General features: G+C 38.4%; 1 protein-coding gene across 3 annotated transcripts in view; it reads right to left on the bottom strand.

The window, feature by feature from the left end:
- SPAG16 (sperm associated antigen 16) overlaps positions 1 to 24,191 on the bottom strand; it is a 359,563-nt gene extending 335,372 nt beyond the window's left edge. Inside the window, exons 1-8 of one of the 3 annotated variants that reach the window (XM_019291013.2) lie at positions 24,060 to 24,191; positions 21,265 to 21,296; positions 20,734 to 20,832; positions 15,983 to 16,110; positions 11,764 to 11,901; positions 5,715 to 5,822; positions 4,316 to 4,433; positions 2,874 to 2,943 (exon numbers count right to left, since the gene is read on the bottom strand). In XM_019291013.2, coding sequence (XP_019146558.1) covers positions 2,874 to 2,943; positions 4,316 to 4,433; positions 5,715 to 5,822; positions 11,764 to 11,901; positions 15,983 to 16,110; positions 20,734 to 20,832; positions 21,265 to 21,296; positions 24,060 to 24,117 — 751 coding nt within the window. In that variant the 5' untranslated portion in view covers positions 24,118 to 24,191. The remainder of the gene's footprint in view (positions 1 to 2,873; positions 2,944 to 4,315; positions 4,434 to 5,714; positions 5,823 to 11,763; positions 11,902 to 15,982; positions 16,111 to 20,733; positions 20,833 to 21,264; positions 21,297 to 24,059) is intronic. The other 2 variants (XM_019291011.2, XM_010407852.2) reach the window with 2 other exon arrangements.
- Between the last annotated feature and the right edge of the window lie 3,172 nt (positions 24,192 to 27,363).

The raw sequence follows: 27,363 nt of genomic DNA, 5'->3' as shown, positions 1-27,363 counted from the left end.
CCAACTACTACATGTCCTTCATATCAATTTAAAACAAGCAAGGCAAGAATTAGGAAATAAAAACTTAGGTTTCTTTAGGTGTCTTAAAAATTATTAGAAGCTCTTCTCCTGAAGGATTTCTGTACAAAGCTGAACAGCAGCCTGACAGTGAGACAGCAAAAAACTGCTAGTAAATAAATTACACACTCTGTATTCTGGATGCTATCTTCAATTGTTTGAAATGCAGCAGGCTGAAAGCTCCTACATCAAATGCCTGAGTAATAAAGTCCAGAATAGTTGCCCTAAAATTAACATTAAGTACTGTTAGTTTTTTCTACCTAGCTGCCAGATACAAATTTACAATGCAAACTCATGGTGAATACTAAGAAGTTCCCCTTTGTTCTTTATTGTGCACTCTATGACTCAAAAAAAAGCAACCCCAAACTAAAACCAAACCCACAATCACCGAATGGTTTGGGTTGCAAGGCCTTAAAGTTCATCCAGTTCCACCCCCTGCCATGAACAGGGACACCTTCCACTATCCCAGCTTGCTCCAAGGCCCGTCCAACCTGGCCTTGGACACTTCCAGGGATGGGGCAGCCACAGCTTCTCTGGGCACCCTGTGCCAGGGCCTCAGCACCCTCACAGGGAAGAATTTCCTCCTGGTGTCTACTTTAAACTTTCTCTCTCTCAGCTTGAACCCATTCCCCCTTGTCCTGTCGCTACATGCCCTTGTAAAAAGTTCCCCTCCCACTTTCTTGAAGTGGATGCGCAGAACCTCACAGTTCAGCAAATCCAAAACTAATTAAAAGCCACTCTCAGTGCCCTCTATCCAAGCCAGCATTCCAGGTGTTCCACAGTCAAGTCAGGCTGTGGGACAAATGCAGCCTCAGGAGCAGTGAAGGGCAATGCCCTGCTGCTGGGTAGAGCCCTTCTCCTTCCTTCAGGCTCTGCACTGCAGTGAAAGCAGGCACCTGGCCAGGAGAGGCAGCTCAGCTTGGCCAAGGATCACTTGCCACTCTGGCTGTGCACTGTCCTCTAACTCAAAAATCCCAATGCACAGAAGTCAGCCCAGAAGACTGAGAAGTGCAACTGGCAGTCTCCTTATAGCCCAGATTTCCAACTCCAACAGCACTGGTTCCTTCCAAACTAAAAATATGAATTTTGAGAATAATGAAGCAAACATTTCTCCGGTATCCATGCACTGCTTGTTTCTCAGGGTTGTACTCATACTCTCAGGAATGAGAAATCGAGAGGGAACAGAATATGATCACCTTTCAAGAGGCAGCAGAAGATATTTTAAAAAGATACAGTATTACCCACTGAGACATGAGTATGCCCTACAGAGGGCAATAAAAATTATGTAGCATTAGAGGACAAAGCACTGAAACAAAATGAATTGAAATACTGATTAATTTATGATACCCAAGGTATGAAGCAAATTAAGACTTGTAGAAGCATGTGGGTGGCTGATGAGCTTAATTTGTGTCGGAGAGACTGACAAGGGGTTTTTTATATAATTATTTATCAAATGGCTCCCTTGCTTGTCACTTCTTGGTATTACAAAGTGCTCTCAAGATTTCTGGAGAATAAACAAGACTGAACAGCCAGAGAATGGTTTTTAGAATCAAACTACAAAGGAAAGTATGTTTAATATGAAAAGGAGACAGATGGGGCATCCGCACTGTAAAACACAAGCACGGGGAAGATCCCACACTACATATCCTTAAACCAGAGTGTATCTTAATAGGAAAGGAAGGCAATGCTTCCTAGCCTCTTCACTCAACTACAAACACAAAAAAAAAAAAAAAAAAAACCAAATACATTTATGTGGCTACTGTTCTTTTTCTCAGACTTGTTTTCTAGAGGAACTTTACACAATGGAAAAAATGCCATGAACGTGGGAACTAATGAAGCTTGATTGTCAAAGGCTGGAGTAGCTCAGTGGCTTTTTACCTGGGGTATGTTACCAGTGCCAAAGGAGATTTAGGCTTTAACACGCTAAAAAAAACCAAACAACAAAAGAACCCCAAAACCACAAAACAAACAGATATTGAAATTGCCATAATTGGAACAAATTCTTCACCTAGAAGTTGTATAATATTTGTAGGATTCTCTAATTTCAAGTAAACAGTTATCTCTGATGGGAGTCCTGCTCATGACCAAGGCAGGTGCAACATGCCCTTCACATGTGGATACTCTGTTGTCAGAGGATGGAGCTCACCATTTCCCTTTTGCACCATCTCACTTTCAAGAGAATTTAAGAAACCTGGTTCCTATGAAACTTATCTTACTATCAAATGTAGCTGCAATTGAAAAATAGGTTCAAAATTATTATGGGATTGATGCTCTCAGAGAATGTGATAGCATGAGCTTCACTTACTTAAGAAAGCAGAGGTGCTAGGGTTTTCCTGACAGAAAAAATAATGCAAAAATTACACAGGGAAGTAGTGTGGTACCATACAGATACTATTCCAGCAGCTATTATATCATCTTAGCAATCTTCTGTAAAAATGAAAGTCTGGATTTCATAATACCAGTATTTTCAAAATGTTTGCAGACCACAATGCATGCTTTCTGAAGGGTGAGCAAAGAACACATGCACACACACAAAAAGGGGAGTATCAGCAGATACAGTAACAAAATCAGTCACAAAATAGATTTCTATTCCAAGTTACTCACATATTCCGTATTGCCTGCAGCAGTCTCACTCTCCTCAGTGAATACACTTCAGAATAAAATATTCAAATGATAAAACTGCTGCTCAGACACCAGGTCAGCTGATAAAACATAGTGCAAGTATTTTTGATTTACTGTTACACCACACTTTGAGATGCATCACAACAACAAAAAAATACATAACCAGTCTGAGCCCGGTGATGGAAATATTTTACCTTTTGTCTCAGGAATCTGCTTAGTATATCCGAACTCTAAACTTTCTAATGCAGCCTGCAAACCTGTAACCTAATTTTAAAAAGAGGAAAGAACAAGAGGAAGCAACATGAAAACATTACTTTTGAAGTGTCTGTTCACAACATGCAGCATTCATGCTGGTGTACTTCATAAATTCCATCTGTAATTTTTTTACTTTTGATTATTGTCTCTAAGTTATGAACGTAACTCCTAATTCAAGATTTTGGAAAGACCCAGAGCAACAATGCAATAAAAGGCAAGCCACCCAGAATCTCTCAAAACACTTCTACAACTCTGTTAAAACAATGCAGACATACAGAATACCAGGGTTCTGACTACACCAGCAACTTTTAGCAACTGCTGTCACTGCAGTGATCTTGAATTTAATGGCACAATATGACTTACAGCTTTGTTATAACAAAATGTCACAAAATAATGATGTTATGCATTACAAAAAACTCATTGCTCTGGAATGAGTACAGTTCATAACTGCAGAGGTCCTACATATCTATATATATATATATCCCTGAAATTTCACAGCATGGGAACTGCTCCATACTTTGTACTCCTGATTCAGCATAACTCCATATGGGCAGTAAACTCCCATTTTCTGTAGGGCATTTTGTTTTCCTTATTGAAATTTCAAACATATAATCCTCAGTGTTTTATAAGTAAGCCCTGAGGTGACCTGAGAAAAACTGGAGGCAGAGGAAAGGAGGAAATGAGAGATGAAGACTGTCAGAAGACAGTGTGAGCACGGTAAATTCCTTTCGTTTTACCCACATATAATTGATGCTACTGCTGAAATGCATTTGGGTAGGGTTTTTTCTTTTTGTTTTCCTGCTTCTTTTCTTAAACACATGCAAGGTAATTTTCTGTCTATCATCCCTCCTACCTGTGCTCATACTGCTTTCTGCCAAAGGGGCAGAATATCTTGTATACATCACGTAAGATTAGAGGAGTAAAGATACTATTCAAATATTCCACTCAAGACATAAAACTGTCTCTGATCTCTTCATGTATTTTTTTCTAAACTAGCAGGTCATTCCTGGATATCTTTAGGAAAAAAATATAACAATAAACAGTAATAAAGGAAGTTAAAATAAGCAATTTCCAAAGGCATAGATGGAAGCATGGGAAATCTGTGTGAATATCCTACCCTTCCTTAAGCTGTTGGCACTGAAGGTGTACCAGGGTCTGCACATTGCTGACTCCTGTAGAGCAGCACTGAGCACTACACACTGACAACTATTACTATGTGGCACCAAGTTTCACTGCTAATTCACCTAATCACAAAACTCACAAAATATTCTGCTTCAGGCTACTGCATAAGTGACTTGCTTCACCAGAAATGTCCTATGTAGTTACCAAAGTAAAAACCAGAAGCACTCCTTACAGCTGTGCAAGTTCACCACAGTTTTACCTGCCCCATTGCTTTGTCTCTCTCCAAACTGGTTAACATTTTCTGTGTCAGTGTATTCTGGTATTTTTCTGACAGCTCCTTCAGCACCGGTTCATAGGATGCATAATGTGCCTTCAGCCTGTGAGCAAGAGGAGGAAAAATGATTCCTCACAGACGAGTTAAATCAAAGATTTATATCTGCATAACTTTTCCCCTCCCCAAACAAACAAGTAAAATTACCAAAAGGTCAACACAGTGGAGACAGCAAAGCTGTTTAGCATGTAACCAACCAAACGGAATACCACAAGGAAAGAGGAAAAAGAATAAAAGTCAGATGAATGAGTAAGAGGATTCACAGCTTGTTTGGTCACATCTTAAAACAATCCGTCCAGTTTTGTCCTGTTCTTAATCCTTCATACACATACTGCACATTAATTTTGGCTAATTCGTCTTCTTACACATGGATTGTACTTCACTGGAAGAAAGAGAACTACAGCTGTTATCTGACTACCAAATAAGATCCTCATCTGGAAAAAACAGTCACAATATGATCATGATTTCTTTCTTCACTACACATTACACTGAGAATACTTAAGCACTTGAATTCTTCAGACAAATTAAGACTCAGACATGTAATCTCTCAAGAGAAACACGTGACACCAAGAGCTCCAGAACCACTGCATCCTGCAGAACGCTGAGTCACAAAGCACAAATCAGTGCAGAGTGCTCTCTTGCATGAGCATGTGTGCATTCCAAGAGTGAGGATGTAGAACGTGGAGCTGCTATTACATGCACTGATTGGTAACAATACCAACAAAACTCAGGGAATTCATTGGAGCTGCAGATGTAAGCCTCTCCTCAGTGCTATGCTAAAACAAGTGCTGGCGTAAATTGTACAAAGAAGAGATTCTGAACTCGGCTCCTATCTAGAAATTACGTTACTGTAAGTCAGTAGCAATGGACTAGTTTGGGCTTATTTGCAACCAGAGCAACATAGCAAGTTTCTTACTGGAAGTTCAAGATTACAGAAAACACCAACTATGAGAATCAGGAATGCAAAGGCTCTGAATTTGGTGTGACACCAGTTACCCTTAAAATGGGCAAAGGTTCTAAACAGAAATCACTACCTATTTATGGCAAAATATCTGGGTAGAAAAAAAATCTCATTATTGTTTCCAACTATTAGAAATACTGTGTATTCATTAATGCCATACTGCATCATAGAAAACTCACCAAAAACAAATCATTGGAAATTCTTTGACCTGTGTGGCATGATGGTCACATGGAGCTGCTGTTTACCAGGACATAACTAAATGCAGCTAGACTCACTTCAGATTCCATAGTGTTATCTCATTATCAGGCAACAATTAAAAACATTATGTTTAATGCTACATGTATAGCAACTAAAATTATTTTGTACCTTTTCATATCACAAATCAGCCTGTTTTTCTCCTGCACCACTCGCTTATGATGCATTCGGTGGAAGTCTCGTTCTTTCTGCATTTTTAGGAGAGCCTGTTCTGTTTTACTGTGTGTAAAAACAGAAAATGCACGGCAGTTAGTCTCCTCCTGTGAACTGCATCAAGGTATGCTGAATACATATGGAATTAATTTTTGGATATGTACATGCCTACTGTATCTAAGCTGGAAGTTCTTGGTAGTACAACCTGTGCTGGAGATTATGGACTTTTGAGGTCTTTTTGCTGCCAGCTGAGGTGCAAAACCATGGGTACTTTTCCTCTTCCCTCAGATCCTTTAGACAGAATCCATAAGAATTCTGGCATCATAAATCTCAGATCTGAGGTCAATTTTATGTTAAGCACAAGGAGTTTCATGGAGGTACAAAAACCAATCCTCTTGTTTGAAATTCTATGTAAAAGATTGATAATACTGATAATATACTGAAAATACTGGGTTGTTTTTTTTTTTGGTTTTTTTTGTTTGTTTTTTTTTTTAATATTTACATCACATCTGTATTGTTGCCTTGCAAATTAATTTGGAGAGCGTTCTGGAAGAAGTTGGGCCAGAAATATTTTAGGCTGTCTTCAATCATGTTTGTAACCTGTCCCCAGGTGTTCCCTGGATGTGAGAGCAGGCAGCAAAAGGACTCCATTTCAAAATTAATTGTAAACATACTGATAACCTGTTATTCTCTGAGCACATTCTACACACAGCCATGGGACACCCTGAGATGCTCTGCTGTGGATACAATATTGCTGCTAGCAAGAATTTTCTTGCTTCTTTCTAAGCCCGTGGGATACTTTTCTCTCTCACAAAGAGATTAGCAGAAGTTCTATAAACTATGAACACCTACAACCTTGTAGAACTATGTTTATGGTACAGCAGAAAAATATTTTGACAATGGATGTTTAGGATTTCTAGCCAATCCACCCAGGGGGTGGCTGATCCTTTGTCCAATTAGACTATGAAGAAGAAAGTCTATACAAGAGTTTGTAAGATAATTAAATAAATCAATCTTGCTGCACAATTCCTGCCTGCTGGATCTTCTCTCTCCTCCTCCCTAAGGCTGAAGGATACAGTAATACTCTGCTCCATAAACTTAAAAGGAAAATACTCTGCATATATTCAGTACATTTTCTCCTTGCCTTTACTGATACGAGTTTGGCAGGAAAGATTAGTAGATGAATTGTTTAATTGCAAAGGAAGCTTGAAATTACCTTGCACTGAAATTAGATATTTGCTTCTTGCAGAAATAAAGCTCATTTCCTCTGCAAGAGGAGCTGAAGAATGAGGTAAAACCAAAATAAAAACTGAGTATGCCAAAATCAGAGCTCCAGGAAGAAGATCCGTAACCGCCAGTGCATTATATTTAAAAATTTAAAATACAAATAATTTACTAATACAAATTATTTGTATTTACTGTATATGCAAGCACTATGTTTGTTACCTACACAAACTACCATACTGACACATGTACATTGGTGCTTGCAGCAGAGGCCTGAAGGAGAGCCCAGTGAATTAATGCCAGCAGCTTTCAGTGAAAGCTGGCAGGGCCATGGACCCAGGCAGGGCTGCCCCCCCCACTGGAGCCCCAGGCACACACATCACGCTGTGTGCGCAAACACCACGAGCTGGGAAACAGAGAAACTCGGGATATTGGTATGGGATACAAAGCCCACATTAATTATTCTGCTCAGGCTTCTACAAACATTCGAGAGGTAAATGAATCAGTGGTCTCAGGACAGTTCTGGGAAACAACTCTCTCACGACACCACACTCAAAATCTGACTTGCCATAAAGACCTTGAATGCAAACCCTGGCCCTTCAGAGTTCAGCAGGTGGCTTGTTCTGAGCATAAAAAATGTTTCTACAGCCAGAGAAAAGCTAATATTAATTTATTTTAGGGAAGATATATGTCAAAGTCTGCAGGTCTCTCCGTTTAAACTTTTCTCAAGCAAGTACTTCTGTTAGAATAGCAGAATAGGACAGGGTGCCACAAACCCAAGTAGGGATTTTCAGAGTCAAGTTACATGCCCTGATCGCACTGAATTTAGGTGGGACTACATCCCCCAAGATGCTGCGAGTTGTAGCCCTAACATTTTAATTGAAATAAAGACAGTTTTAGAAGACATGTACTTTCAGGCTTTTACTCTAATCTAGTTTACATGGCTCTTAGCAGCAAAGATGCTAAATGCACCATGTAATTAAACAGCTGCATTTAAATATGGTGCACAACACAAAAAGTGTGCACTTTATTTTTTCCATGGTGTAAGTGGAAAAATACGTGCAGGAATAGATTTTGGTACAGAAAGACGAGATGAACTGAGAATTTTGTTGCTAATGTTGTCACTAACAAAAATAATAAATATGTCTTCCAGGATTACTTTATATTTTGACCATTACTTTGGCTGTAAGCTGGCTGTGTATTTGTGAGCATGCTTCCAAAAGGGACAGAGGGGTACCTGCAAACGTTTACACTTCCTAAATGACGTTGTGAACTCAACTACAAACCTCAGGCAAAAGCCTGACACAACTTTCATTCCATCTACATAAGAAACTCCTAAACCTTTGAAGAGCTTTTAAATACCACAGTTCACAGTCCCTGTGACCAACACCATCTTAAACCTGAAACAACATTTGTCTGACTGCATGTTTAAATAAATAGACAACAGACAGAATCTGGCCATAGGAAAACACAAAAATATCTGGTATTCAAACTATTTTATATCATCAAATAGGAAGAATTTAACATGGCTATGAAATTGCAATCTATTTTCAATTCAGAAGAATGTTGCTATAACATAAAGTGCCCAGACACTACTGAAGATGATGAAAGAGAATTAACTAGTCTTGTTTAACAGTTAACTATTTTCAGTGGTTTTTTACGAATTTTTCCTGCATATTGGAAGGAAAGCCCATGCTTCCATTAGGGAAGCAATCAGCAGGTAACAACATCCCTTAGCAACCAACTGGGGCTCAACTGTAGCCTTCAAGATAAAAGAAGGGGAGCACATTTGAGGTACCCTTTAACTAGAGTCACATGGCAAACCAATGTAAAATTGGTTTTGCTTTCTACCACCACACAATAGTCATTTTTAGAAATCATTTAAATAAAGATTAGTAGTGTATCTAAACCTTAAGGTGGTAACTATACTTAGTTTTGGAGTAAAAGGATTATGCCGATATTTATTTCTTTTAATGTCTGCAGAGACATCAAGATGCCTTCAGACATTGCACAAGCTATAAAAAATACATGCTCACTATACAGAGGAAATGCAGCTAACTGTAATTTTCTCTTTAAACACAGAAACACCACAGTGAAATCTAACCAACAGCCTGCAATCTCCTCGATCTGCCCCCCTGCTTGCATGCAATCATGTAAATACTGTATTAAAATACCCAAAATACAATTACAGTTAGCTTCTAGACACTAAATGTCTTCCACCAATTGCTAAACAACATTAAAGCAGGAGGTAATTGGTTTACAGTCATTTATCCTGGGCCCCCATACTGCGTAAGTCCCAAATAACATCTCTTTTCTGCAAGATGGCCATCAGGACTACCAAGCTCAGAAATACCAAATGTAATTAAAAGCTTTCCTCAAGCACATTTCAGAGCACTGTAGCTCTCAATCAATGTTTTCTGACTAATCCACAGAGCAAAAGACAGGACTTTCCTTGCTCCCACACCCTTGCTTTCTAACCAGCCAAATCAGCATTTCTCCAGTGCTCTCAGGCATTCTGCTTTCTGAGTCATTCTTTCTGAAAACCTGAAAACTCACATTGTCCTCCAGGTAATTTTAGCTCCTGCTGGAATATTTACTTTACTACAGCAAAGGCAGTGGTTCAAGTTACTGAATATATGAACAAGAAAAAATGCTGTTAACAGTCACTACACTAAATGGATTTAGTATAAAGTATTATGACCAGGGTTTATCCAAAAGATGTAAAAGAACACTGTAGCCCGCGGTAAGTACAGCAAAAATGCTCAGTTTCACACATTTCAGTTATTTCAGAAACAGTAGTGCTTTAATTCATAGATTATTCAAAACAATTTATATGAACTGAATGTCACAAATGCTGAACTTTTAACATTAGTACCAGTGAAATCTTTGAAAGCTATTTGAAACGAAAAGGCTGAAAAGTGCAGTAGTGACAAACTACTGTTAGCACAGACTTACACCTGCCTATACAGCATTCCAGCAATAGCTGACAAACTATGGAAATAAAGCTCTCCCTGCAAGTGGACAAACGTGGGGGTCTGGTTTCAGCAGTGTTTTAACAAGGCACGTGTGGAGTACCTGCAGCATGGAACAGGCAATGCCAGTGAACAAGATGTGGTCACACAGAATTTGTGTCACACACTGACACAAAGAACTGCCCTGAATCTCAGTGCCCCTTCTGGAACACCAAACCAGTGATGTGACCCATTTGTTTGCCACCAGAGTGTTGCTACTTTAGGTTCCAACAAACACCAGAATGCAAAAAAGCGTGTTGGGACTTTCATTTAACAGAGAGCCTGTAGCAACCCAATATATTGGCACTCTTTTCCCTCTCCTGCTTGCTCCCTGTTGCACATTATCATGTCATCTTTCAGACTTCTACTCAGACAGCTGCTATAAAAACTTTTCTGGCACCCCATGGAGTAAAAAGATATTCTTAATGAAAAAAACCCAGCTTATTCAGACCATGGTAAAATGAGTTTGAGCTTTATATTGTTAAATAATCACGTAGCAATACAACGAACCCAGGAAAACTCTTACCAAGTCATAATCCACTCAGATTATTTTGTTAGAGCATGTTCTGCTACATACAGGGGGTGAAGAGGGGAAGGAAGAGAGAAAAAAGGTGGGGAACAAAGAAAATAAAGCTCATTGAAATTACTACTGTCAAGGATAAATTTCATGAGGCCCACATTTTGTCCTTCCTTCTTTTACTCTGCATTGCTGCTTCTTACTCTCCCCCACTCATATGAGACACAATCTTTGAGTACCCATTGTCCAAAGAAGCTGCAGATTAAAAAAGGAAATGTTTTCTCTATGGTCTGTCTCAGTGCATCGTTATATTTAGACTATGCAATATCGGACTTGATGTTGCCACTGTTTATTAAACTACTTGACTGTGGCCAATTAATTCCTTAATTTAAAATGTAATAAATCATTAAAATCAGAAAATAATTTAATTAACATTATCAGCAGAAATTATTATTAAACATCTGAATAGGTTTTTTTTCCACAGAAAGGAAGAACCTAAATGAAAATTAGCAACTTGAGCAATTCTGAGGAAAATCAAAGAGATGGAATTAACTTTACAGCTCCATGTTTTAAAACCACACACTGGCAAATCTGAAGTGCGTGCATCATTAAGTCTCACGGTACATTCTCAATGAATAACACGTGCAAACACACCATTCTCCAGAAAACGCCATGTGACGTGCGGTTCATTACCACATCTCTCCATTTTATAGGCTAAATATTTTAACTCCCATAACTGAAGTACTGCAGGCTTGTGAAATAAACTACCACAACGTACACGAGTATAATCAATGATGGTAATTTACACTGACACACCATTACCACCAAGCCCAGAGTGACAGATTCTTTGTAATTAAAAAAATGAAGAATAAATGTATAGTGATTTTTTTTTTCCCCTATGCTGAAGGTTTGTGGTAGCTGTAATTTATAGTACTGTAATACAAAATGCACATAACGATTTATTTTTTAGTTCTACATATTAGACTCACACAATTCTCTGTAGTAATTTGTTATGATTACGGGATATTGAAAATTATTTTTAGCCTAGTAAATACAAATAAAAGAAATTAAGATTTACATTTCTAACAGAACTCAGAGAAACTTGAACTTTAATTATAAATGTCATCTAGAAGTAAAAGTCTGTGCAGCCAGCATAAAAAACAGGAACTTACTATTTTTCACTAAGTACTTGGGTTTACTTTATCTGGCCTTTTACTACCATATATAAAAGCTTCAAAAAAACCAAGTAACATACTCAACAGAGCGTTTGTAGTTCTCCAGATCTTTCTTCAAGCTCAGATTCTCAGTCTCGAGTTGCTGGTTGCGGGTGTACACGTCTGGAACCAGCCCAGCATCGTCAACGGTGAGCACACCTCTCTCAATGAGTTCGTACCTGGTAGAAAAGAAACAGATTCATTTTATTTATTTTATTCCGTGTTTCCATTTCCTTACCTCACTCATGTTTTCCTTCTCATGCTACCATTTACCGAAACTAGAATCACAGTGATATTTATCATCTTGAAGCATTTACCTTCTATGATCATTAAGAATTCACAGCACACTGTTCTATTCTACTGCTTTTCATTCTAAAATGTGTATTGTTCATAACAGTCAACACATATAACATAGTACTTCATATTGAACAATTTTCTTCCTTCCTTTCTTTTAAATAGCTTAATTAAATGGCAGAAACAAATATTCTTGTTCAAATAGCATTTGTATATACTCAGTCCTTTTTATCTCACATGCTCAAATATATCAAGATTTTTTTTTCTGAGGACCCAAATAAGCTGCAGATAATAAGGATGAATGATTCTGAGCCATCTTCAACAAGGAATACAGAGCTCACCTAGGGAAATTTCTTCATTCCTTCCTGTTTATTTTCCCTATCCTTACTTAATTGTATTTACCAATATTTATTTACCTATTTTACCAGCCCTGAGAACACTTGATTCTGTGATGTAGAAGGCTGAAGGTTGTTTTAGTTAAATACTTGCACAGACTGACTTGGATTTTAAGAAGAATGTGAAGCAGCCTGGAATGCTGGGTAGCATCCCAGGAACCTCTACAGCCCCAGTAAAAACATCTACTCATTCAGTATCCTATTTTAGGACTACCCACCTTTTGGTGCTTTGTCAGTAAAACCTAAGAATACAGTATAGACAGAAGAGTGAGACCTCAGCCATGACAACAGCTCACCAGAAGCTGAATGGAGTTGTAACTAACTTAAATCAGCTAAAAACCATAACCCCACAAGCACCTTCCCTGATGGGAAGATGTTCTGGGTGGGAGCTCCCTAGAAGGCGAGATAGGAACATTATTTGCCTTTTCAGGTGAAAAATATATTGAATCTGTGCATTGTTTTGTTTCCAAGTAATAAGGAAGTATGAAAAGAATAGAAGTAAATAGAAATAAAAATTATAATAAACACTATCTCCCACACATGGATACAAGCAGCAGATCTGAAACCTGAAGACAGTAATCACCAATATCATTCATCAGTAATCATGTTGCAGAAACAAAAAGCATTTCTCAAATAAAAGCAACCTTTGCTGAACATCATCCAAAAAACTTAAGGGGAATGTTAGTAGCTCTGTCCAAATGACTTCCTACAGTCAGCTACGTATTTGCATTCTGAGGATACTTCTTGGAATACTCATCCCTATGAATTAAGCTGTCACATTCACCACTAGTAGATGAAAGGTTTTTGAAAAATTCATCTGAACATGTCCACAATAACATTCATTCTATCACCACCTTGTTTTCTTAATTACTGTAAGAACAGGCTTTAACACTAAGAAAGAAGCTTAGGGATTTTTTTTCTTTCCTCCAAAGTGACTGATGCACAGATATAATTCCTATCAAAAATATTGCAAATAAGGGGACCTTCATGGCAGAAAATCACAACTCTGTGTACTCCTTTACTTGCTTGGAAGTGTTTCTCCACTGAATGCCCTAACTACACTTCATGAAAACCATCAAACATCTGCACAAAGACTCATCAAACAAGGATAACTGATGAACCTCAACTCCAGCAGAGCTAAAAACTCTGAAAGACAATTTGCACAAAACACAATTAATACCAATAAATCCACTACACCCTTTTCTAAGAACAGTACTAAAAATGAATGGTTTTGTACATGTAGCAGAAATGGAAAACCACACAACAAATTGCACTGAGAAATCTCATTATCTTTCATCAACCTGGTCCTGTAAATCTCATAGACCTCCTCCATACCGAGCTGACTGCCAAAGAGCTGCTCTTCTCAATTCTTTCATTACAGATGGAAATTAAATTAGTTCCATGCACACACAGGTATTTTACTAAGCTTTTCAGACCTACTGAGTTGTAATTCTTAAATCACTATTAAAAATTAACCAAGAATCTGGAAACCTAAGGAACAGATGGTTAACTATGATTTTGCCATCAAAGCCCAGTGCAGACTGACTGAAAATAATAAATTATTATTATATACTTTATATTATAGCTCCTAGAAACTGAATTCCAAAGGAATCAAGTTGCAGAGATGCTCTGCAATAAACTGATAGCTCAGGATGACCTGGGCTCTTGGGCATTAGGAGGGAAGAGACTGGCAGATGCAGGAATTTACAGCTGATCAGCCTCTGCACTTCCTACCTAAAAGCTGTCAATCCAGTATCTTCAATAAACAACAAAAGTGCTATCAAATCTTGTATAACAAACGGATGGAAATTTTAATGGAAAATTAGATATTCAAAAAATAATTTAACTGTAAAGTTCGTTAAAGTATAATTGGAATAAAAATTTTATGTGCAAAACCCCCTAAATAATTAAAGGAAAAAAATCACTACAGCTGTTATAAAATTATTCATTACTTCATTGAAAAATAAGGGATTTGACATAAAATAAACCATAATCAAATCACGGCATTTTATACAGCTGGATAGAATAACAGTGTTTTCCCAAACTCCAAAATAAACACAGATAATTTGGTCCAATTTAAGTGACCTTTAGATCTCAGACAGACAATAATTTCAAAGCCAGCCTTTTGATAAATTTTCTCTTCGTTAATTAATTTCTCATTTTAAATTCCATTAGTACTTGGATCACCACAGCATGAGAGCAAGAGTGTCGTCCCAATACATAATGAGGAACCCGAGTACACTAATCTGCTCTCACTTTCATTAATATTGTAAATTATCCATTTCAAACCAACATGAAACATTTTGAAACAAGGTATTAATGCAGAAAGTCTCTATACAGTAAGATTAGATACTGACGTGCTGAGCTCATTTGTAAAGCTACTGAAATTAAAAGTACTACTTACAGAGAAAAAATATATGTACGGCTAAGAATTTAAAAGATAGGGCCTGTTAAATCCTGCACTTTCTGTTAAAAAGCAATCTGAATTTTGCCACTGATATAAATTCAGACTCTAAGTGCTTCAAAGAAAGCTGTAGCTTCATAAAAAGGTCACTATTTATATCTGTCTAGTGTTAATTATCTTTTAGCATAAAAACTATTAGACTTCAAGCTTAATGCTATTCGTATCAGTTCTTTTGTTGAGAAAGAATACAGAACTGAAGTGCTCCTTCTCCAAGCAATCATTTAAGTCCATCGTTATGCTATCAAAAAGCAGATCATTATTAATTCCAAAGGCAATGCCTGATTGATGAGTAAGACCAGAGCTTTGCAAATGACAGCACAGATTCCACACCTGAGAATACTTCTAAGAAAATTTAAAAGCTTCAAAGCTTTTGTATGAAAAAGTAAGATGTTTCTAACTTTTTCTAATTTTCAAATTTTGCAATTTCAAATTATGCAATTTTATTTTAAAAAACCCTCTGAACTTCTCAGTTTAAAACTGAGAACAAGGTTAATTAAAGAGGGGTGTTTCCACTTTTCAGAATTTCTCCAACATAATCCGCTTATTCAAAGCAAGCCTGTAACTTCATGTGTTTCAACAGAACTTTATGGCAAGTGTCATCTTTTGCTCCAAAGTAATTTAGCTTTCCTCCAAAGCTTTCCAGAATTCCTAACATACAGTTTTTAATCAATATTTTTAAAAGTATACATCCTGAAGGATGTATGAAGAGAGTGGTGTATTTAATCAAAGCTGCACCTTTAAACTTCTGCATAAACCATGGACAAAACCCCTGCAATCTACAAAAGCTTTGGAAAAAGAAGATAGTAACAGCTCAAGAGATTATTCTTCTGATTACTGTATAAGCTGAATCTTAAAAAATAAAAACCACCCGTATTTACTAACTGCTGTACCAAAAATTACAAAGTAATAAATATTCTGATTATTCTATTTAAACAAGGGTTTGCATCCTCATTCTCACCAGGAAGGTATTTGTTTGTTAAAAAACTACATATTTAAGAATGACTTGTACTCAGGAGAGTATTCTGAAAAAATATCCTGAAATACCAAAAATACTTGAATCCTGAGCACCTAATTCCCAAAGTAACATGGTCACTTAAATTATTTTACCATTCAGTCTGGAAGCAGTCAAGAGTTCTAGACATTCCCAGTCTGTCCAGGAAATTGCAGAAGAAGTCATCCATTGCTTCACGTATTTCTGAAACTGATTTCCCAGAAGTCAGAACCGACTGCGAAGCCTGAAATTAAATTTTGATAACTGTTCAACTTACAAGAGAAATGCCATTATCATACTTTCTATTTCTGAAGTCATCTGAAGTCACACCTCCTAGAGTACCGCTGAATGTTTCCCTTGTCTTTATCGATCAGATGTGTAACCAGTGATCCTTCTAATGGCAAGGTTTGTGAAAGGTTATAAAGCAATAACTCAAACCCCACCTTATTTAAGCAGGTATTCCAAACCTGACACCAGCTGGTAGAGACTTGAAAGTATTAAAACTGATGGACGATCTTTTTAACCAGAGAGAAAAAGGAGTCCTTACCTAATGAAAAATGTAGCAGTCCAAGGTGCCAGTATGGCTTGTATGCTTTTTGTAATGGTGCATGCAGTGGAGGGACAGACAGAACCTCATCTCCATCACCTGATCCCTTAGGAATAAGCCTCACAAAGATCAAGTGTCCCTTTCCTTTCAGCATGCTCTGAAGGAAGCTGCCAGACAACACTGCTGCAAGTGTTAGCAGAAGACAGATGGTGCACCAGGGCTTCATGTACAGCTCCCCCAGTGCCACCCAGACAGACAGCTCTGCAGAGAAGGTCAGCTCATGGGGCAAGCACATTGCCAAATGAAGAATAAAAACAGAACAGAGCAATCCTACTACAGAGAAAAATAAAAAACCTTTCACAGCTTTCTGACGCAATGCAAATCTCTTCCCTGCACCCAACCCCATTCAGCCCACTCAGCTCACAGTTCAGTGTTTAGCTCTCCTACAGAGAATTCAACATGCAAGGAGGTATGGAAAAAAAGGAAAATATGACCCAGACTGAGACTACTCCCCCCAAAAAAGCATTTAAAGACAATAAGATGAGAGAGACTGCCACAACTCAGCAGCCAAGGAGGTGGCCTTATTTCACTCAGATATCAAATGGATTGCAGTGACTTGACATACCTAAATATGAGGGTCTTGGCTTTTGGGAACTCCACACGGGCACAGTGCCACAATGGACCTGCTCAACAATGCATGACAAGCTACTGCACTGCACATGCATCTTGGCGAGAGATTATAAAAATACCACAAAACTGAAAAAAAACCACTGAGAGATTTATTAAGCCATGCTAAAGACTGTGACTGCAAATCATTTCCTCCACCCATTTATTAAAGAATCTTTAAGGCCAGGGATTTCCGATAACTCCATTCATTTATGGCTTATTCATGCCCTTAGTGGCAGCTCTCTCACCACGAGTGCATAAATTACCTGGAGATAAAGGCATTTCTCTCAATAAAATAAAAACACTGGAAAAATCTCTTGGCCGTTTTGTGTAACACGGAAAATGTTGTCTTCAATCCAAGCAGCCTACCTAATATAACCAGAAAGAATTGCACATGTCTGATGGAGGCCATGTAACAAGGCTTTATGACTAACACAATATGCCAAGTGCAATGCAATATTTAGCATATTTTCATTACTAGAGCTCCAGTACATCAGGCAGGTCTATTTTCTAATTGTGATAATGCAAGAACCAAAGGCTACATGGGCAGACATGCAGCTGCATCCCTCGGCTTGCTTCTTTCTTTACTCCAAGTGAGGCAAACATCTAATATTGTTGCTTGTAGCTTTCCAAACACATCTATAAAACCAGTCTTCGGAAGAAGTGACACAGCTTGATTCCCTCAATAAATGGAAATATGATAGGAATTCATTTCATCCGTGCAGAAAAGAATTTATTAGCGAGATACCAGCTCCGAGCATCATTCCAGGAACCAAAGCTCGAGCAGGGAACAATATAGGGAGAAATTAATTCAGTCTAACAGGCACAGAATCACAACGGGGCCTCAGGAAATCAGAACTGAATTCCCAGCTCTTTCCCAGGCTTTGGGAGTGATATTAGGCCAGCCACTTGCCTCAGCTTCATTGTAACCATGGATGACTACCAGTAGAACGGCGTAACAAGAATTTTGTTGTATGCATTTGCTTGTTTGGAAATGAGGAAAATACCATCAACTAACATGATGCAAACAGACATCCTATAGCAGTTCTATGGACAAAACCATCTTATTAAAAGAGTTGGACCATGGAGTCAAAAGAAATTAAATATCTGCTTTGTTAAGTATTTCTTTGTGTTAATTAAAATACTCAAAACACTGTGAGTGTAAAGATTATAAATATAGCCAGTAAAATAAATTAATTAATAAGAGCTTAACCTTAGGAACTTCCACAACACTCCTGAGAATTTCCGTCCTTGCAAGAATTTCTGTCCAATGAAAAAATATGAACACCAAATAAATTCATAATTCCTCTAGAAAACAAGGTAAAATGTTCTTGAAAAACTTACTAAATTTAAGAAGAATATAAAAAGGGAATTCAAGGATTTTAACGTGTTCAAGCAAACTGAAAATCACGCATACATAAACTGCAACATTACTGAATGTCAATGTTACTTCAGATTATCATTTAAAATATTAAGAAGACAAAGAACCTTGAAGGAAAGTCTAAGAGCTGTAACTACTGAAGAAAGTTTTTCAGCCAGCTTTCATCTATGTGTGGGTTTCCAGTTCTGCATCCTTTTCCTACAGTCCCTATCAGCTGGATCATTGCTTCCATATGCAGAATACTTTTTGCTTGTGTTGAAAAATAATTTATGTTACCTAAAAATGTCTCAGAAAAGAAGAAAACCAGAAAAAAAAAAAAAAAAAGAAAGAAAGATGTGCTTAAGAAGGACAAATGATGTTACTCAACTTAGAAACTCTGGGTAGTTTTAGTATCTGCAATTGGAAAATACCAAATTTGTAATTTTTTTTTGATGATCCCTGATCTGTGCCTTTTCTATATAATTTATCAAACATAAAGATTTATTTGCACCTAGCAATGAAATGAAACTTTTAACATGGGATTATGTACACAAGTAAACAGCAAGTTGAGCAGCAAATACACACTACCACTTAAAACTATCATCCAGGATATGGTTATTACATAAGTTAATTTATTTTAACCAAGATTACAAGCTAATAATTTTTAAAAATGGGTCAATTATTTATCATGTGAAGAAGACAACCTTCTATTTTGCTTCCCAGCTCAGAGTTTGGATGTTGATTATTAATTTACAGGAAGCAGTGCTTCTAACTCAGGTCACCAGAAGCACATGGCTTTTGCAGAGAATAAGTATCAAACAATTGAGTCTGTGAACCTCACAAAATATACAATAAATCGTTATGAAAGCTGTCAGGGAACTAGCAAGTGTAATAGAACATTTCTCTATCCATGTCTTTCTGTCCAAAGGATGAAAACATTACTTCAGTTTCAAAATTATGGAAAAAATGAAGCCTCCAAATAACAAATCAAGCAGAAAGAAGGCAGACAACTCCTAGCATAAGCTTAAAATCAAAGAGAATTTGAGTTTAAGCACACATTCTCTGCCAGTTCTAAGGAAAGGTAACAGTTTCTTCAGTTTGATTTACTGGGATAGACATTAACATACTGTCTCCTACCACTCCAAGTTCAACAATCAATGAAGAGGTAAAAGATTATTTAAGTACAGCACTGTCAAAAGATCCATAGGTTAAAAATATTCTCCCTTTTTTCACTTTCTATTTTAACATCAACTCCCCCAGTAAAACAATCATAACCTCAGCTATCCCTAAGGAACATGAAGAATTTCCACTACTTCCTTAGCATTAAGCATTTGCCATCTCAAACACTTCTGTGATCTCTCCCTTAATTTTCTGGCATATTCAGTTTTAATACACATAAAGCTCCGGTACTGTCAGTTTCCACTCTAAGTTTGATCTAAAATACAAAACTGATCTGTTGATAAGCACAAGTTAGAAGAAAATGCACATTTTCCCTCCATTTCGAGGTTAAGTATCATTCACATCATCTTTTCACTATTAATCATTTACTTTTGCAAAACAAAGACTATGACTGTACCTTCTGATGAGGCTACAAGATAGTGTTGATGTTGGAAACACAGCAGGGAAAAGCACTTTTCCATTAGATTGTTAAAAACAAGTAAATTCAGGTAAATCCTATTTTGAAAAATGCAATACAACAATACGATTGTGTAACTCTAAGCTATTACACAACTGCTTTGAAAATAAACTGTAAATGTAAGCAATGTCAAAACTAATGGTGTGGAATGATTGATAATTTCATTAATATTTTAGTTTACCATAGTGTAACAGTCCATTCTTTATTTTCAATATATGAACAATCCCTTTTAGCAAAGTACTCAAACACAACCTTTTGTGGATGTTAAGCACATGCAACTTCTTTCCTGTGCCAGGGATCACACTCTCATTTAATCTGCTCAGATAAAGAACAAACTCTAAAATATGGATGCATTGCAATGATATTACTGTATTTTAAATAATCTAGCTAAATGTTTGCTACGTGTGTTTGAAATATCAGGTTGTTTACAGAACATGAAATAAACACAAATTAAAGGAAGATGAAACCGAGGAAACCGAGGAAACATAAATTGTCTTTTCCACTATGGCATATGTTTACTCCTAGAACCTTGTAAGAAAATAAGAGACAATCTTTCCCACACAAATATTTCATAATTAGTATAAATTATTGTGTATAAATTTCAAGCCACTAATGCCAACTGAATTAGAGACTCTTAGAATGTTTAGGAAGCTCTTACTGAAATTTGGGCATCTTCAGTATGCTCTTGAATACTCTGCAACACTTTGGACAGATCGTCACCATCTTCTTGAAGACTGAAATCATCATCTGTTGAAACCTAAATGAAATTATGTAAAGTTTCGTATCAACACATTTTATACATCTTTCTTTCACAATACAACTGTTCCCACTCCCATTACAACTGCTGAAAATAATCCCCTCCTTGTTAAAATACCATTTTGCCATATTTAAATAGAAATCGTATTATTGAAATATTTTTTATGAATAAGCTGAAATATTTAAATAGATGTTTTATCTAAATAGAAATACTTATACCTTTAAAAAAGTATTTAATATTCAAATAAAGGTAATACACAACAATTCAACTAACACCAAATCTTCTCATGAATAGATATATGCCCTCTATCATCACTTTAAAGGAGATTCATGTCATTTCTCCTAGGATGTCTACGTGACTGATGAAGTAAAAAGAATGAAACGTGAACACTCTACCAAAATATATCCGAAGATTATCAATTTAGTAAGTTACCTCTTCATACTGATAATCATCTTTACAGTCATCTGTTATGGTCATGTCGGCAGGTTAAGTTTGAAACAGCTGGTGCAAGTGAGGAGTTCCAACTTAGAAAAAAATACCATAAAATAATCATCTATAAATCTGTTACCACCACCTCCACCCTTCTTTTTGACTCAAGACTTTCAACTTTCAAGGTTTCCTTCAGCCTCGAGGTGAACAAGCCCAGTTCGGTGCACAGAGACAGAATTTAGGTTTAAGTTTTTACAGCAGGTTTGATCACCATTAAAAACTGACTCATCAGATCTCAGAAGCCAAGCACTAATTCCAAATTAAATCAGCAGCTAAATTGTGCTCTCAGCCAACCATCAGTTTTGAGAGGGGTCTTTTTGCACTAGGATTTCCATAACTAGCTTCATGCTCTCAGAAAACAGCATTTTTTTAGCAAATTCAGATGTATGAGTTCAAACAGGAACACCTGAGGTCAAACCCTGAACACCACAGGGCCATTTACCAGAGCTGATACAAATGCCTTAATAATCACAACACAGTTACAATAAAAAGATGAGGAACTTTCAAAACATTGGAAAATATTTGGAAATTATCTACAGTTCCTTGAAATGCTTTCAAGTCAAACTTTTGATTAAACATAACTACAAACAAGTCTAAAATGAAAGCCAAATAAACATCTTTTCATCCACTAGCCTCACAGCCCATGAAAGAATAATGAAATGGTTTTAGCAGATGCTGTTGACAGTTTCCCTAGAAAATCAGTTAGCCTACAAGTGACCCATGTAAATAAACCAGGAATTAACTTCGAAAGAAAAGAAAAGCTGGAAATTCAGTACTTCACATACAGAGAAGAAGAAAAAAACCCAACAGTTTTCCAGCTTTACATCAAGTTGCCCAAATCTAAATTATTCTCCTAAAACCAGGCCTTTTGCCACAGTTTTCACAGCAAAGTATACATGTAAAAGTACAAAATATAGGTTAAAGTATCATCTGCATTCAAGACAACAGCATCAGAAAAACTCAGACAAATTGTATCCATCTGGAAGACTAACAGCTGAACACCATAACCCCTGATAAGTAATAAACTTTCAAAAACTGGGGATTTTTTTCTTCAATTTTCTATTGACCTGACTGTCCTTGTGATCCACTATGGTCTAAACTAATGTGTCATTGCAAACACTCTGCCCAGACTAAATTATTACTTAAAGAATCCTTCAGTTTTCCTTATTTTTTTTTTTTCTTCCAACTAGGTGCACTATAAAACAGATAAATTAATTTTTAAAACTACAGTATTTCTCAACAATGTTAAATCTGCTAAGGCAGGGCTTTTATAAGCACACCACACTGAAAACAGCTGTGCAGATTCACTAAGGTAGAAATTGAGGCACGAGCTGGAAAAGGACATTCCTCCACATTTTTAAATTGGCTTTATACTGCCTTATAATTTAATTCTAGCAAGGCAGGAAAAATTAAGGTATGGTAGGGTCTATGACACTAAAGTATGATTGTTTAGCCTCTAAAAGCATAAAAAAGCTCCTTCATTTGCAGCTCACAGCTAGAAAAGAGAACAGGTACAGCTCATCTGACCTAGTGACAAAAGTAGAATTTGGGTCATCTGACCAAAAAATTACACATTTAAAAGCCATAAACTTCCAATATAATTTGCTACAACTAAAATGTGGAAAGAACTGGGTGAGGTTTTTTGCTCTAAAAGCCACAGCAGTTATGTCTAGGTTATGTATCACAACCCTTATACTCGGTCATAGTCAGTACAAACCAAAAACCATGACTATCCCAGCAGTTATTCTGCAGTGGGAAAGGAGCACCTTTTCCAGCAGCACATTGGGACTGTGAGTCTTAGTAACAAACCTTGTTACTCCTCCTTAGGTATTCAGCATTTACTGCTCAATAGCTAACACATGAGAGGTGACAAGAGCCTTTCATGCCAGGATTTTAACTCCTGGCTCAGGCTGCCCCACCAGCAGTGAAGGATTCAATTCCCCCCTCTTTTCCAAGAGGCACTCAGGAACCCCGACCTTCAGCCAGGAAAGCAACCACCACATTACAGTGAGCAAGACCGCACTGCCTCTACAGGGCCAAAACCCCACGTATTCACAGAATTGCTTAGGTTGAGGAAGACCTGTAAGACCAGCTAACATAGCACCACATCCGTGCTCACTGCTAAACGATGTGCTCGAGTGCCACATCCACACAGGGCTTTTTAACACTTCCAGGGATGGTGCGGCCACTGCTTCCCTGGGCAGCCCGTTCCATTGCCTGGCCACCCATTAAAGGAAGAATTCTTTCCTGGTATCTCAACCTCCCCTGGCCCAGCCTGAGGCTGTTCTCTCTTCTCCTGTCCCTGTTCCCTGGGAGCAGAGCCCGAATTCCCCCCAGCTGCCCCCTCCTGTCAGGGAGTTGTGCAGAGCCACAAGGTCTCCTTCTGAGCCTCCTTTGCTCCAGGCTGAGCCCCTTTCCAGCTCCCTCAGCCGCTCCTGGTGCTCCAGCCCCTTCCCCAGCTCCGCTGCCCTTCTCTGGACAGGCTTCAGCCGCTTTTCAGTCTCGAGGGCCAACAACCCACAAAAAGAATAACCAAGTCTGGGGGATTTTTGACTTTCCCCCCCTGCTCTCAACGCTGCCCTCGCCCCACCCGATCCCCGCTCCAGCAGGTGCCGGCGCCGCCTCGAGTGAGGCGGGAGGAGCGCTGAGGAGACGGACCCCTGAGGCGGGGAACCGGCACCCGCAGCCGAGCAGGAGGACGAGGATGGAGGGGAAAGACTGGGGAGGAAGAAGGATACTCTGCAGGCTGAACGCCGCCCCAGAGACCGCAGCCGCCGCCGTCTCCTCCTCCGCCATGGCCGCGGCGTTGCCGGGGGCGACCTCTCGCGAGGAGAGGCACCCTCGCTGTGGCGGGAAGAGACCGGGCTTTAATTTAACTTAAATGAATTTAGTTTAATTCAATTCAGTTTAAAGTAATTCAGCGTTTGTAACTCGAGGCGAAGCTCCTCGTGCATTTGAGAGCGGTGCCGTGAGGAGCGCGGTGTAAGGGCGAGCAGTCTCCGCAGGTTTCCAGGGCGTCCCCTCAGGGCCGACACTTGCAGCTCCTCCTCTAAACACACACGGCCCTTCCTGAAATGGAAGGAAAAACAGCAGGAAATGAGACGGGAAACCCCTTCAAACTCCTAAGAACGGACTTATTTCTTCCGCAGATGGAACATTTTTGTAGCTGGAAACTAAGTCCTGTGAGACTGATTGCTTAAATCCCTTCAGAACCCAAAATCCCCTATGTGATTCTATATTCGCGTGTAAAAGCAGGAGTTTTCCCGGGCAAAAGTTTGGGAGAGCAACTTATATTTGTGGAGAACACACGTCATGGCTCCTAGGAGTTTGAAGTAAAGTTTCAGGACTCGACAGAAAAATTTCTGTTGCTTTTTCTTATTTTAAAGCAAGCTTAGTGGTCCCAGTCCTAAATTCCCATTGAGTTAAGGGGCTTTACAGAACTCAGAATCAGTGCTTGAATTAATGTAAAGTAACGGGAAAATAAGTGCCCAAAGTATCTAGGGGGGAAAAAAGTAGTCCAAAAAGTGCTAATAGTTGGGTTGAAAGGAGAGGCAGCAGTTTTGCTTGCAGGGTTAACAAAGAAAAGCTAAGCATTGAAATACAGCCTGAAGATCAGAGAAGATGTAAGTGGAGGAAACTAAATTATATCATTCAGTTAAGACTTTAGCCTGAAAAGATACAGTCCTGCAAGAGGACCTGCTGCCTGTGAAACTATTGCTTTAGCACTTTGCAGAGACTGTCACACAAGATTGCCGTTCCTCTCCCATGGCAGACACATTCTTGAGAAATGACAAGTACTTTGGCACTGTCAAAGTCTCCAAATTGTAATAAAAGAACAGTGTTTTGGGACGAGATTGTCACAACACTGCGAAGGTGACAAAAACTGTTGTATTCCCTCAAATTCTGTCAAACACTGTTGTTGAGTTTAATACGTGTCAGAGCTTGAACTCAGCTGGTTTCAAGAGGTAGAGAGCAAATGCTGACATACCTTTCTTGATCTTTGATGGCTGGGCTTTTTTTCCCCTTCAGATTGTGACCAGAACAATGTTCTTTCATCATATCCAACCCAACAGAGGAATCCTGAACTCCAGCAGACTATCTCAAAAAAGAATAAGCAGAAGTGACATCATAAAGCACAACGTCCACCACTCAGCACTCCTAAACTGCAGATTGAAAAGGGGATAACGCAGTTGGGATGGCTACAAATGAAGGCATCATTCTCTTAGGGAAGTTTTCAATTCCACCACAAATCACAGAGTAAGTGTAACTTTACGTCATACAAGCAACCACAGCTGATTAATCTAAGCTAATACCACTCAATTCTCCAGCAACATTTGCTGGTAGCCTTTACACAAAGAGTTGAACAAACAAAATGCTAAGCAATACCCTTCTCTGAGTTCTCTCTCTCTGCAGGCCCAACTTCTCCCTACAAATTTTTCACAGGACTTCTGTATCTCACTAAACTATGGAAATGTATGGCATCCACAATTGAAGAAGACTGATGAAAACTTAAAAAGGGCTCAGAAGGGTGCTTCGGGGAAGATTATGATTAGAAAACAATTAATAGTGAAGGACAAAAGGATCTCAGTCTTCTTGGTTTATTAAAGGAATCATTAAAGAGCTTTGATCCATGTCAGCGGGTAATGGATTTGGTAAGAAAGGCTATGTGAAGATAGAACCATATCAAGAGAGTCTATCTAGGTTAGATATTAGGAAGAAATTCTTCCCTGTGAGGGTGGTGAGGCCCTGGCACAGGCTGCCCAGAGACGCTATGGCTGCCCCATCCCTGGAAGTGTCCAAGGCCAGGTTGGACAGGGCTTGGAACAACCTGTGATAGTGGAAGGTGTCCCTGCCCATGGCAAGGGGGGGAACTGGATGAGCTTTAAGGTCTCTTCCAACCTAAACCACTTTGGGGTTCTATAATTTCCAATAATATTGAAAATTAACTAAAAGTAAGTCATAACGAAAAGCAAAGAGCAAATTTTTTTAGTAAATCCAACTGATTTTCAAGTATCCAGAAGGATTTTAAGAACCACAGGGTTCTTTTTTAGAAATTACATTCCCCATGCAGATACCAGCTAGTTCAGGACATCTTAGGGCTCCCATTTTCAAAAGTCAGATATGGTCAGTGCACTTTCTATTAAAAAAAAGTTGAAGCAAAAAGATAACCATTTCTACCATGTATGGAGGTTTGCCAGTACTGTAAAGGACCCATGGAGTTTATCTGATTACTTTTAAATAAAAGTCAGTTGGTCAAAAATTGTTATTTCCCAAAGATTTAAAGCTTTGTTTGGATACAGTGTTTGGTCAGCAACTTCTGAACTCTTTATGTCATCCCACTGTGACCATATAAATGGCCTCATCATACTGACATTTTCCTTCAAAAGGCAAAACAAGCAAACCAGTTTCTCTCTACCTTGTTCAGAGCCACCTGCCATAAATACTTTGTATTTGATTATTGCTAAGCTGAATTCCAAGCACCCAATTCACCCTGGTTTATAGCCTCATAACAGTCTGGGTTATAAATGATTATCATCTCCCAAATAGCAGCAACCAGTGCTGTTACTGTATGCCATAACTTCTCGTGAGAAAGACATGGAAGCAGCATCTGCTGTAGCTTGAGCATTTCATTAGACAGGCTGTTTGCTTTTCTCACAGAGCAAAGACTGAGGCATGTACCTTGGCCAGATCTATCAGGCAGATAGCTCAGCCAGACAAGGTAGAGGATTTGAAAGAGATCATTTATGAAAACTGGACAAACTGGAATGCTCCAGAAGCATTTCCTGTGCTCCCAATCCCTAAGGGCCAGGTACTCTTCCCTTTATTACCACCACCTGAAAGATTGAGAGATTCTCCTTGCATTCAGAGCAAAATATCCCCTTCTGCTGAATTCAACAATCTAAGTGACTACAATTTTGACAAGTTGAGTTAAAAAACCAGAACAACCATGTGAGCTACTTTCAGTGACTTTCCCTCCCCTGCAGGAACACATCCAAAAGGTTCAGTATATGCACTTCATCATAGCAGACAAGCAGCCAACAA

Source organism: Corvus cornix, chromosome 7, assembly GCF_000738735.6.
Source record: "Corvus cornix cornix isolate S_Up_H32 chromosome 7, ASM73873v5, whole genome shotgun sequence".
Classification (NCBI taxonomy): Eukaryota; Metazoa; Chordata; class Aves; order Passeriformes; family Corvidae; genus Corvus; species Corvus cornix.
This window is presented reverse-complemented; position numbering and strand designations above follow the sequence as displayed.